The 13532-nt window shown below is 49.6% G+C and overlaps 1 protein-coding gene across 1 annotated transcript in view; it reads left to right on the top strand.

The window, feature by feature from the left end:
- Positions 1-6881, top strand: part of HS3ST2 (heparan sulfate-glucosamine 3-sulfotransferase 2) — a 94506-nt gene extending 87625 nt beyond the window's left edge. The window contains exon 2 of the mRNA XM_045459853.1: positions 5498-6881. Within this exon, the coding sequence (XP_045315809.1) occupies positions 5498-6116 (619 nt within the window). The 3' untranslated portion in view covers positions 6117-6881. The remainder of the gene's footprint in view (positions 1-5497) is intronic.
- Positions 6882-13532: the final 6651 nt, after the last annotated feature.

Raw genomic sequence — 13532 nt, 5'->3', positions numbered from 1 at the left:
AAAAGGCTGTGCTTCCTGAACTAACACTGGTAACTTGTGAGGACTCAAGATGACCTCTCAATAGGCACTTGCCTTTGACACTGGATCTTTGCCCCATTTACTGAGCACCTGTGGTTTGCTGGGTATTGTGCTAGGAAGGCAAAAACAAATGAGAAACATGCCCAAGTTGCTGACAATGTGGTGATATAAGTGAATGCATATCTGCTAAGTTCTGCACAATGGGATGAGGGTGCTGGCAGTTGGATGCACCAAATGTCATGAAATTACAAGAAAGGGTTCACACAGGGTGTGACTTTTGGTTCGGACTTGGAGAGATGAGTCAGTGTTCACTAGAGTGAGAGAGACAAAGAAAGATGATCCAGAGTCTTAAAAACAAAAAACTCAGCAAGTTGCAAAAGCACATGGCGTGCTCTGAGGAGTGGATCTTGTATTCAGCATGACATGAGCATTGGGTTACCAGGACGTGGCAAGAGATTAATTCTAGAAAGGCAAGGCAGTGGCCTTAAGTACCAAGTCAAGGAATACGGGCTTTATTCAAAAGAAGAGTTGGTCATTGATAAGATTGGATTTGCTTTAGAGAGATTTCCCTGGTGGACACAAGATGCAGAACAGACCGAAAGGGAAGAGAGAGCGGAAGCCTGGAGGTCAGGCAGAAATATATGACAAGAGCCTGAGGCTGTGTGAGCGGGCTGGGAGAGGCAGGGCCTACTTGAGAACTTTCCGGAACAAAGAACATTAGATGCGAGAAGGAGTCAAGAATGACTGTGAAGGTTTTCTGCTTTGTGAGTGGATTCACGGCGACATCATCTGCAACGACAGGCAAAAGAGAGAAGTGAGTTTGGGGAGGAAAATGGGGAGTTCCGTTGCTGAGGTGAGGTGTCCAGTCTGCAGAGGGTAGGGCGTCCCAGGGAGCATGGGCGAGTTGGATCGGCAGTTACAGACCTGTGAGTCAGCAGCTCCTCAGTGGTGGTTAAAGGCGGGGGGAGGAATGAGGTTGGCCTGGGAGATCACGGGGAGTGGGGGGAGTGCGAGTTAGACCCTTGGGAAGATCCAGAATGGCTCCCTGCCCTCATGGAGTTTAGGGGAGCGTGGCCTCCACAGAGAGGAAGCCGGGTTGTAAAAGATAAGATTTGCATTCTCAGGGCGCCAGCACCAGAAACCAACTCTCACTGACTTCAACTAGTAATCCTTTATCGGAAGGACACGTAGGGACTCACAGGGCACAGAAGAAAGCGGAAGAACCAGGTCTCGGACGGGGTGAGCGTGAAGACGGCCACAGGGACTTGGAAGCAGAGGCCGGTGAGGAGGCTTCCAGGCTCCCGTGCCTGGTTGGAGGATTCAGCCCAACGGTTTCCAGTCCGAAAGATACGTGTTTAGTCTTCATGACACAATTGGCACTGATCGTCTTAACTCCAGTCACGCACCCACCCCCGGGCCTGCCAAGATTTTAATCCAAAGCAGGAGGGGTAGTTCCTCCAAGAGAAATCTGGGGGCTGTTGCCAGATGTAGGAAAATTGCCGCTGAGCAGGTTAAAATAACAGATGGGAGGTGAGTGAGTCCAGACTGCGAGTGTTAGTTCTTCCAGTCACTTTTGCAGAGCCACAGTGTAAAGAAAGGAGGCCGAAGCTGAGAGAGAAAAGTTCAGCTGATTTTAGGGGCCGGAAACAGGTAAGCAAAATTTACACGATGACATGAGGAAGAAAAATGAGCCTCTAGGAAAAGTCTGATGCCCCCCAACACCTGCCTGTGCAAACAGCAATGAGGCATGTAGAGTCTCTTGCATATTATGCTCACACAGGCCCCCCGCACTCGACGCTAGCGACCCCAGGAGAAACAGGTAAGGGATGGAGAAAATGGCAGTGCACAGGAGCCGTGCGACTCGTGGTGTGATCAGGGCTGCGCGATCCCATTTACAGTCTGGTGTGAGTGCCTCCTTAGTATTTGTAACTCGGTTTTGCAGCCGATATGCCAGTGAGGAATTGGCAAGGTGGAGCTTCTGTTTGGGGGACAGCTGGGGGAATGATGTGGTTCTCCGGAGATCACTGGAATTGGGCAGAATTTCCCAAACTGGTAACAGAGAGAGACAGTCGCTGGTGTTCCTGGCAAAAGTATCCTTAGATAAGCTTGGGAAATGCCGTGCCTGTGCTTCCTCTCTCGGGTATCCTTTAGTGTCTTAAAGGGTAATGCAAAGAAATCTGTTTAGTAGCTTGTCAGGTCAACTTTTTGGTGTTGCAGAAAACCTTTATACCAATAACCCCCATAGGGTTTGGAAAGTCCTTAATATTTATTTTTGAGAGAGAGAGAGAGCAGGGGAGGGTCAGAGAGAGAGGGAGACACAGAATCTGAAGCAGGCTCCAGACTCTGAGCTGACAGCACAGAGCCCGATGCGGGGCTTGAACTCACGAACCGTGAGCCGAAGTCGGACATTTAACTGACTGAGCCACCCAGGTGCCCCTGGAAAGTCCTTAACTTTAAATGCACCATCACGGGGCACCTGGGTGGCTCAGTCAGTTGAGCGTTCCACTTCAGCTCAGGTCATGATCTCACGGTTCGTGAGTTCAAGCCCCGCATCAGGCTCTGTGCTGTCAGCTCAGAGTCCGGAGCCTGCTTCAGATTCTGTGTCTCCCTATCTGCCCTCTTCTCCTCACGCTCTCTCTCAAAAATAAATATTTTTCAAAAGTTTTACAAATAAATGCAGTCACATCTATATAATGTCATCTGCTCTTGTCCTTAAGGCCAACCCCTATTTACAGTGTGGGTCAGGTCATAATATAATACAGCCACGTTTCTAAGAAAATCCAGCCAAAGAATTCTAGTCATGTGTACCTGTGATTGTTTGCTAATGACGATATCCTATTGTTAAAAACGAATGGCCTACTCCCTGTTGATAAATCTCAAACTTCCAACTCACAAGGGTCCGTTACGGACCCTGAGCCTGGAAACGAGATACCAGTTGTGTCAGCCCGTCAGGTACCCGGTTAATTTGAAGGTTCCAGGGGGTAATGTGCAGGTTTGCAGGGAAAGCACCAGGGGCAAGGATCTAGGAGCACGGGTGGACAGGGGAGGCCGCCTTGTCCTCCAAGACCAGCGGGAGGGGCACAGGATGGGTGCAGATAACAGTCTGAAGGTGGACGAGAGGAAGGTTGAAGGAGCTGATGTGTAAGTGGTGGAGACTAGCTGTGTGTTGATGCGGAGGAACAGGGGTAGAGTTGGGAGCTCATGGTGAGAAGGTGGAGCACTTTGACGAACTTGAGAGGTAAATGTAAAAAATGAGCAGTGTTTGAGAGTTCAACTGAAGCTAGAATTCATAAGCGTATCAAGGATCCAGTTGTCAGGGTCACTGGTTTCCTTTGCTGCTGTTTGTCATCCCCAGGACAGAATGGGAGAGAATGAAAGGTTGGAAGGACACATTGCTAGCGATGGGAGAACACACAGTACAAGGAAGCGGACGAGGAGGAGGATGCTCATGACCGTGACGCTATTGCAAGTTATTCATGGGCCCAGAGCAGGCATGGAGGAACATGAAATCAGAGAGAGTCAGATGAATTTCAAGATCAGGTATAGTGAGTTTGAGACTGTGTTAAATAAAGGTAGGAAGAAATAAGGGTATAGCCTGTATTAGTTTCCTGTGGCTGCCATAACACATGACCACAGACAGGGTGGTTTCAAACGACTAGCTTGTGGTGGTTGCCAGAATCCTTGGCATTTCTCAGCTTGTACGTATATCACTCCGCACTCTGCTTTCATCTTTACGTTACCTTCTCTCTTCACCCCTGCTTGTCTCTTGTAAGGCTACTTACTGCTCGTTGGATTAGGGCCCACCGGATTCAGGATGGCCTCATCTCGAGATCCTTAACTAACTTCTATCTGCAAAGACTCTTTTTCCAAAAATAAGGTCACATTCGGAGGTTCTGAGTGGACATGTCTTTCAGAGGGTCACCATTTGGCCCATCCCATGGTACTAGAGGGGCATTTCAGAGAGAACCATTTCAGAACTAGGTCAATTCCAATGACGAGACCCAAGGTATGGCCATGAGGAGGAGCTGCCAAACGGAAGGAGAAAAATGGAGACTTGGGTTAAAGAACTGTGAAGCTGGGTGATTGGATGGAGACGATGATGGGACCTGGGAAGAAGACCGGGAACTAGGAATGTGTGCGCCAGAGGAAGGTGAAGACGATGAATGCTTTGGGGGTTGGTGAGTCACGGTGGGGAAAAGATGTGGTGGTTCTCAACTCTGCCTCCACACTGGAACTATCTGAAGAGCTTTTGAAAAGTACCCACCCATAAATTTCTCATTAGTTCATCTAAGACGGGTCCCAGACATCTGCATTTTTTAAAAAAAATTCTTTGGGTGGTCTAATGTGCAAAACACGACCTTCAGAAAGAAGTAGAAACTGGGAGCCAAGGGTGTTCCCCTCCAGCAAGGCTTGAAGGAGACACATCTGGGAAGGAGACTTCAGAGCTTCCCACCATCGTCCCTTAAAGTCTTAAGCACAACCAGGAAATTAAAAAGTAAGGGAGCAAGAGGTTGCATCACCTGACTTCCTGCTGAGGGCACGACAGGACTGGAGTTGCGTGCTATTTCAGGCTTATACCGAGGACGTATTTCAGATGTGTTCCAGCAGAAAAAGACCTCAGAAGGCATTTCTAAAACACTTGTTATTCATACAAGACTTGCCCCAAAAAGGTTTTCTTAATGTATTTGGAGAACTATCTTTCACCGGAATAATATTTAGTAGCTTCCTACTAAATATATTTTTGAATATGTAATAAACGACATTAAAATTTTCAAGTAGCATAAAATACAAATACAAAAAATAAAAATTGCTTTTTAGACAAAAAGTAATTCTTGGCACCTGGGGACTCAGTCAGTCAGGTGTCCACCTCTTGATCTCAGGTTAGATCTTGATCTCAGGGTCATGAGTTCAAGCCCTATACTGGGCTTTCCACTGGGGTGAAGCCTACTTAAAAAAAAAAAAAAAAAAACACTTATCCCTGACCTTCTCACTCTGCCCCCACCTCAAGACTCCCCCCAGAAACAACCGTTTTTATTGTTTCCTGTGTATCCTTCCTGAGGTGAATGTGCTATATCTTGCCTATTTAACACCGTACCTTGGAACTCATTCCCTATTTGTACACACAGATCCACCTGATTCTATTAACTGGCTGTTCTATCATTTATTTAACCCATACTGATGAACATTTAGGTTGTTTCCTCTCTGAAAGCAAACCTGTTAAAGAGTTTTTTAAACAACCAGCATGAGTTGAAGTGGGTCCCTCACTGGAGATCTAATACAGCGTAGCGATTATAGGCCGTGGTATACTATTGTAAACGTCAAGCCTGCTGAAAGACTAGTTCTTAAAGTGGGTTCCTTACCAGGTGAATGCAGGCGGACCTCCAATGTCACCGAGGTCGGGGGGCGGGGGGGGGGGGGGCTCCACTAGGGAGCAGGGTGTAGGGAAATGATCTGACCCTGCGCTGCTTCTGCCCCACAGGAGCCTGATGCCCCGGACCCTCGAGAGCCAGATCACTCTGGAGAAGACGCCCAGCTACTTCGTCACCCAGGAGGCCCCCCGACGCATCTTCAACATGTCCCGAGACACCAAGCTGATCGTGGTCGTGCGGAACCCGGTGACCCGCGCCATCTCGGATTACACGCAGACGCTCTCCAAGAAGCCGGACATCCCCACCTTCGAGGGCCTCTCGTTCCGCAACCGCACGCTGGGCCAGGTGGACGTGTCGTGGAACGCCATCCGCATCGGCATGTATGTGCTGCACCTGGAGAGCTGGCTGCGGTACTTCCCCCTGGCTCAGATCCACTTCGTCAGCGGCGAGCGCCTCATCACCGACCCGGCCGGCGAGATGGGCCGGGTCCAGGACTTTCTGGGCATCAAGAGGTTCATCACGGACAAGCACTTCTACTTCAACAAGACCAAAGGCTTCCCTTGCTTGAGAAAAACAGAATCGAGCCTCCTGCCCCGGTGCCTGGGCAAATCGAAAGGCAGAACTCATGTACAGATCGACCCTGAAGTGATAGACCAGCTGCGGGAATTTTATAGACCTTATAATATTAAATTTTATGAAACTGTTGGACAGGACTTCAGGTGGGAGTGAGCCACCGACACGCAAGGGCTCCTCCTCGTCTCCTCCGTGGGGTTTGCCCGTCCAGCCTGTGAGCCTCGGCCCCCGGCAGACCCACGCTCCAGCCCCCTCTCCCAGCTCGGGTTCCATCATCCTGGAACTGGGAAGCCCAGCTAAGGCCACGAGACCGGGGGGGTCCCTGCCACTAGCTCTTCCCCAGTCTGTCTAGGCAAAGCTGACCTGCTTCTGGCATGGCCAGTCCATTTTGAATCATTTCCCTTCCGCCCACGAGAGGCCTTGGGAAACTGCTTTAAGAGCAGATCTTCTGATTATGATAGATCCTGTAAGTGGTGATGGTTCTGTTGCTGCAGACACAGCAGTCTGCCCCTGTCACTGTCCACCCCGGAGGGGGCTTGCTAATTCCGAGTGGCATGTACCTCCCCTCTGAGCTTCACTCTCCCTAGCCTCCCTGGGGGGTGGGATAGGAGACCATCCTCTTCCTCCTGACCTTAGCCGCTCATCGAGACATTGCAGAGCCCGAAGCACTCCCTGGCCACTCCTAGGAGACAGACCCTCTGATGACGAAATAAACCAGAGATTTCAAAGCCTGTGGTCTCCACTCTGCTTGAAGGGTAACTGTCTTTGAAAAACCACTTTGTGACCCACCCTGCTCCCCATGGACAAAAGCACATTAATTCTGCTGTTACGGGTACTTGCCTCACGCGAGCTTTCATGTTCAGCATGCGAAGGAATCATGCTTGTCCATGTGAAATAAATATGGCTCTCTCGTGTCCTTAATGCTGGGCTCTTCTCTGTAAGCCAGGCCTGGAGCACAGCTCATTCATTCGGCTCCTCCTGTGTGAGACGAGGGGTCAGTGCTGAGGAGGGTCCCGGAGAGGGGCGGGGGGCGGGCACGCTCCGGGAGGGCAGCGAGGGATGCACAAACCACGTGGACACGAAGCAAGGGCGTGAAGATGGGGAATGGGGAGAGGAGCTTCTTGCTGGCAGAGGCTGCTGCAGAAGCATCATGTGGAGACCTGTGCAGACAGTCTCTTTCTGAAACCGAAGTCTGTCAGCTCTCTGCCTAAGCTTTATATCTGAAGTGCCAAACTAGAAGCCCAGGGACTGATGGGATGTCAGATGTTTTTACTTGGCCAGCATGATATTTTGGAACAATCTCCAACATTTGAAACTTGGGAGTGTTCATATAAAAATAGGGATTCCCATTTATTTTTTAACGGGAACTTGGCAACAGTCGGTTGCTGCCTTTGGATGAAGCCTGTGCTCCCCAGGCTTCAGTCCCCACGTGGCCCACCTCACTGATGGACATGCTCTGCCTGGCCCCTGTTGGCGTGTGAGTTCCCAACCCTGCCTTGGGTGTGTACTGGGACCTCAGAATAAAGCTCAAATCCTCCAGCATGGGGCCCAAGACAACCCCAACTATAGTTTCTGCATCATCCCCTTCTCTACCCTCTCGCTCTGTTCCAACTCTCAGAACTCCGTGCCTTTTCTTAACTCTCTTCAGTCTTTCTTAGCTCTCTTAAGCCTTTGCCTGGAATACTTCCTCTCCCTAACCTCTATCCCTACCCCATGTCTCCAGCTAATGGAAGCTTCCATAAGACTTCACTCAAGTGTCACCTGCTTGATATCCGTGAAGCCTTCCCCAACCAAGTTATCTGCTCACTCTTCTGTGTTCACTTGGTAGTTTGCACACGTCTCAATTACAGCTTTTATCACACTAGATTAGTGTTATTTGTAGAAATGCCCCACCGTGCACCATGGCTTCTCGAGGGTCAAGGTTGTATCTTGCCAACATATAGCACACAGCAAATGTTTGATGGATGAAAGTGTGAGTGGGTGGATGGATGTTGGAGGCCTGGGGACATGGGCAGGAATGCTCCAGAGCACTATACTTCTGGGACACGATTCCCAGATAGCTGCAGAGTTACTCACAGGTAAGCTGAGAAGGATCGCTGAACCTCCAGAAGCCACTTGGCCTTCGTTCTGTCAGGCCTGGTGCACGTTTCCTGGAAATGAGAGTCTGATTTACAAGGCTGGAGGACACAAAGCCTAAGATCTTAGTTCTGAGTCTTGGCCCATCTTCCTGTCCCAAGCATCTTAAAGGAGATCAAATGAGACCCAGTGGTACCAAGGAGCCAGTCCTGAGAGCTGCCACCACCCAGAAGCTGGGGCCCCGAACCTCCAGTGACCAGACGAAGGATGGATCGGCTGTATGTGGACATTAATGAACTGCCCTTATACCTTCCCCATCCACGAGTGTTTGGTGTCCCGTGATCCTGCACCACGTGGTGGCCAAAGCTGTATCCAAAGGGAAAGACTTACCCTGGGGACACAAAGGAAACACCCAAGAAAGAGTAAGTCTGGCTTTTTTATCCCTATTGGGGGTGGGAGTCTGGTCAAAGCGGACAAAAATTCTGAATTCTGTGGGCCCCAATGCAGCCTGATTCCTCTCCGTCATAAGCATTCCCAGGCCGCTGGGAGTAAGTATGCTGTAAGTACTAATGAATAGGTCAGAGTCTACTGTAATTAGCATATCAATCATTGTATGCAAATGAAGGAGGCTAAAGTACCTCAAAAATCCCAGTTGAAATGAGTGAAATCTGGTGTACATGCATCTGCTCGGCAAACTCTGATTTTTAATCCAGTGCAAATGTACCCTTTTGCCCGGGGTGCTCCAGGGCAGACTTGCACAAGTTCCAAATTAGTAGTTTAAGTACATGAAGTTTGTTCAGTCTAAGACCAAAAAGCCGCCTCTGGGTGTGTGTGTGTGTGTGTGTGTGTGTGTGTGTGTGTGTGCATGCTTCTAACAGTCCAGGGTATGTGGCAATTCTAGAACACCAGGCTCATTCCATGCGAGTGCTCACGATTTGCCCCGTATCTGCCTCCCACTCAAGCATGAAGGGAGTCTTGCAATCCAAGAAGACCCTCCCAAAAGAGAATAGAGCCTACGGACACAGAGCTTGCAGAGCAAGGGGTCCTGCTTTGGGAAGGCCCCGGGTGTGCCCCGACTGGAGGCTGTCAGCATGGGGAAGCTGGAGGCAGGCTAGCTAACTAGAAGTGGGGCAACCGATGTAACAGGTTTGCAGAGATATTTGATTTTCTTCTGGTTGGTTCTGAGTTGGAAGCCCAGACAGAAAAGTAGGAGTGCGGGCCGTCATGGACCAAGTCCTGATCGTTTTGCTACAGAAGTGGCGGCTCAGAGTTCCATTGTCCTATTTGGCCTGGCTTTTGTCTACTCAAACATTCAGTCTCCTGGGAGGAAAGCGGGGCACAGGCAGGACAGGCCTCCTCCATTTGAGTCGCAACATCCTTCCTACTCATAGCTTCCTCGTATTATGAATGATGCCCCCTGGGGTTGTGCAAGGGTCACGGTACCACTTTCTCACAACCCTTTGGGTAGAACTCAGTCCTCCCTAGGTTGCCTTTCTTTGGTTCTGACCATTTACTATCTGTTACTTGGATCTTATCCTGAACTCCCAACACCAGCTTATTCCTCTTAAAGGGCTGATCTTCCAGACATCGCCACGGGCTCCTTCCCAACATCCCCTTCTCTGTTGTGGGTAGAATTACCCTCCCTCTCCCCTGCCACTCTCTCATTCTGTCTGCCTTCCGTTAGGACACGAAGCACTATCTCACATTATATATTAGTCTCCTTGTTTGACGTCTGACTCCTCCACGGACCTGTAAGCTCCCTGAAAGCGCAGTCCAGGTCCACCTTCTTCAGCATGGTGCCCAGCACACAGTAGGCACTTAACAGTCATTCGAGTAAATGGACTCCTGGGGCTCTGTCCCCTAACCACCAGCCTTTTTGACTGCTGCCTAACCCCAAGTGTGGATGCTCTCCCTAAGGCTCTGTCTTCTGCCTGGGATCACTTAGGTCTCTTGGGCTCTTATTGCCGTTACCAGCTCATACAGCATCTTTGTGGGTTTTAGAAAAGTTACTCCTCTTGGCAGATACATGAGAATAGGGTGGGGTGGACGCAGCCTTTCAGGTGCACAGTATGCATAGCAAATGCAGCGCAGACAGGATATTGGCCCCCACTCTCCCCCACCCCCTAATATCCTTGTGTAGGACACAGATGGCACAATCATGCAAGGCGGCCCTGACCACCGTTCCTCCCATTCGCCGGGATTCCCTGGCCGTGCGTGCTCCTGGAATTAGCACGGAGACATTCAAGACGCTTTCAATTCTGCTGGCTGCCTGCCCTGTCTCTGAGGAGCCGCCCGATCTCTCCTGGTGTCCTGGAGCTTCGTGATGGCCACACTTCACATTTGGTCTCTCTGGTATGTGCAGGCACGTGTCTCTGTGGATGCATGCTCACGTGTGTGCCTGTCTCTTTCCCAGTAACCTCGTTCACGCTTATTAACACTCAAAACTATTCAACTGAGTGCTTGCAAAAGGAGAGTAAGGAGTAGGGACAGCCAACATTGACTGAATGCTTTTGGTGTGGCAGCTGTTGTGCCTGCCATATCTTTTCAACTCTGTGAAGCAAGTACTATTTCCAAGTGTAGTGAATGCGGGATGTTGAGTACGGTGGTTAAGAGCATGGGCTGCCTGGGGCACCCGGCTGGCTCATTCGGGAAGAGTGTGCGACGCTTGATCTTGGGGTCGTGGGTTCGAGCCCCATCTTGGGTGTTGAGCTGACTTAAATAGATAAATAAATAAGTAAACTTAAAAAGAGAGAGAGAGAGAGAGCCTGAGTTCTAGGTCTAGCTCACTGCTCTCTTACTCTTACGCAAGCTATTTTCTGCTCCCTGTGCTCTGTTTCTCCCTCTAGAAAATGGGGGTGCCACATCGCTGATTGCTGCTATCTGGAAGCTGCCCTGGAGCAGATCACACGAGCGAGGCCCAAGAGAGCGAGGCAAATACAGTAACTGAAGCCGGTGCAGGAACTGAATGGAATCAGCGAAGACTCCATAAAGGACATGAGCTCCTTTGAGCTCCTTCCCGCTCCTTCCTGCTTATGGCAAATCTCATGGCCTCTTGGATAAAGTTCAACTTTCTCATTAGATACCACAGGTCTGATCATGTTACGTCCCCCAGGAACAAGAATGGCACAATGTGGACCATTCCTCAAATTTGGGGTGAAGAACCTACTAGATGAAGTACAAACAAGTGAATCGTCAGTGGGATTTCGTTCACTCCACCTAATTTCCTGAACACTCTAGGCGGACCAGCCAGGCACAGAAGATACACGGTTGTGTTGGGCTTCCTATCTGCCCCCTCCTGGAGTGCTCAGACTCATGAGGCGGAAAGACACATAAGCAAAAAATCACTACCTAGGGTAATAATCTGACACTGCATGACGAGGGAGAAAGAGCAGGGACTTTCCCAGGGGAAGTGACAAGGGAGCCAAGCCTTAAAGGGTGAGGAAGAAGTCGTCTTTTGGAGAAGAGTGTTCTAGGCCAGTCTGAAATGCCCCCAGCGCATGGTTTTTCTAGGTGGGGACAAGTGGGGCCAAGGAATAAGAGCACCGGGCTAAATTCTGGTCACTGGATTGGACCCATCTCCACCACACCCTGGTTCCAAAGCTACTCTGTTTTTCCACCAATTCAGAGTGAATCTCACACCTGCCTGCTTGATACTAAGGGCAGAAATGCAGACCCAGGCCTTTCCCAGATAAGGGAAACCACCAGTCAGCTCCCAGAGCCCAGCACTGGAAATCTGAAAAACCAAACTAGATGGATAAATAGGTGCCCCAGTGGGGCTCCTCACGTCTTGACAATGAACTTGGCTCTTGCTTGATACACTTGGCTTTCTGATAAATAAGGAGGACATGTTGCTTTTATCAGGAAGGAAGGAAGAGAGGAAGGAAGGGAGGGAACATTTGTACCTCAGCTGCCAAAACAACTTAGAACTTTATTTCTTTTTCCTAATGTGAAATGGAAATATCAATGTATCATTTACAAATTATTTCTGACTTCCTTATACTGACAACCGATGCTTCAACAAATTAGGGATTTATTCTCTCAGAAAGGTCATTGAAAGAAATCTTGGGGCGCCTGGGAGGTTCAGTCAGTTAAGCCCCTGACTTCGGGTCAGGTCATGATCTCACGGTTTGTGAGTTCATCCCCTGTGTTGGGCTCTGTGCTGACAGCTCAGAGCCCGGAGCCTGTTTCAGATTCTGTGTCTCCCTCTCTCTCCGCCCCTCCCCCACTTGTGCTCTGTCTCCCTCTGTCTCAAAAATAAGCATTTAAAAAAATTAAAATAAAAAAAGAAAGAAATCTGGAGCTGGACAGGCAGGCACAGCAGCTCCATTTTGTTATCAAGGACTTAGGCTCCTCCTCTCTGCCACATCATCCTTAGTCCATGGTTTTTATCTTCCATGGCCCAATATGGATGCTGGTGCACCAGCTACCGCATCTGTGTTCCAGTTAAAAGGAAGAAGAAAACACTCCTCCTAACCAAGTCAACTCTGAGGAGATTGCCCAGAAATCCTACCAGTAATTTATATCTCATTGATCACCTCTAGCTGAAAGGGAAGCCTGAAAATGTAGCCTCCTGGACAACCTTTCTGGACAACCCAGGATTTTGATGCTAAAGGAGAAGGAGAGTGGGTACTGGGAGGCAAATAACAGTCTCTGTTACAGTGAAACTCCAACTGTTTGAAAAAACTGTCTCTTAGAGTCCCAGCATTTTCCAACCATCTTCAAAACCTCCTAAAACCATCTGCTAGTATCTCTCACATCTGAGACCTCCACGTTTGTCTTCCTGTCACCTCCACTGGACTTCTCAAGGCAAATGCCCCCAGCACCACCTTCTCCCTGCCCTCATCCCCAGCTGGTAAACTGGTTGTCTGAGGGAAGAGAGGGAGGGTACAGCTGATCTGCCTCATTTGCTATTTCCCTGGTGTGAATGCACTCGCCCTGGGCAACTTCAAGCTATGGATGTGATGCCTCCTCTCTCCAAAGGCTGCACAGTCAGCACTAACGAGTCAGCACTAACGAGTCAGTACTAGCCGGCCCTGCCACACGAGCGGATCATCTCTCGTCTCCCTGCCTCTCTAGCCAGGAAACACCTGAGAGAATAAGTCAGAGGCCCTGGAGTCTGTTATCCAGACACAGTGCCCAGTATCTGGACGGACCCTGAGCTCTGGGCACCAGGCCGAGCATATTTCTCACACCTCTGTGACGAGTCAGATTACATTTCATGTGATGATGCAAAGGAGTCACGTCATTACAAGCATTTAATTCACCTAAATTCAATTATATTATCTCGGGGGGGGGGGGTGGGGGATTTAAACAGCGTGAGCAGTTTTGTCTGCCATTTTGCTCCATGAGCATATATTACGGTGACCCCAACCGGGCGCCAAGGACCTTCTATCCCCTCCAGCCCTACTTCCCCATCACAATGTAAGCATTCGGCTTCACTGATCGCAATTCTCATGCCGATGATTACTTATATTTTTTATACTCCATGGCCCCGAC

The sequence above is a fragment of the Leopardus geoffroyi genome, chromosome E3 (assembly GCF_018350155.1).
Source record: "Leopardus geoffroyi isolate Oge1 chromosome E3, O.geoffroyi_Oge1_pat1.0, whole genome shotgun sequence".
Taxonomy (NCBI): domain Eukaryota; kingdom Metazoa; phylum Chordata; class Mammalia; order Carnivora; family Felidae; genus Leopardus; species Leopardus geoffroyi.
The sequence above is the reverse complement of the archived record's forward strand: the minus strand, read 5'-3'. Positions and strand labels throughout refer to the sequence as shown.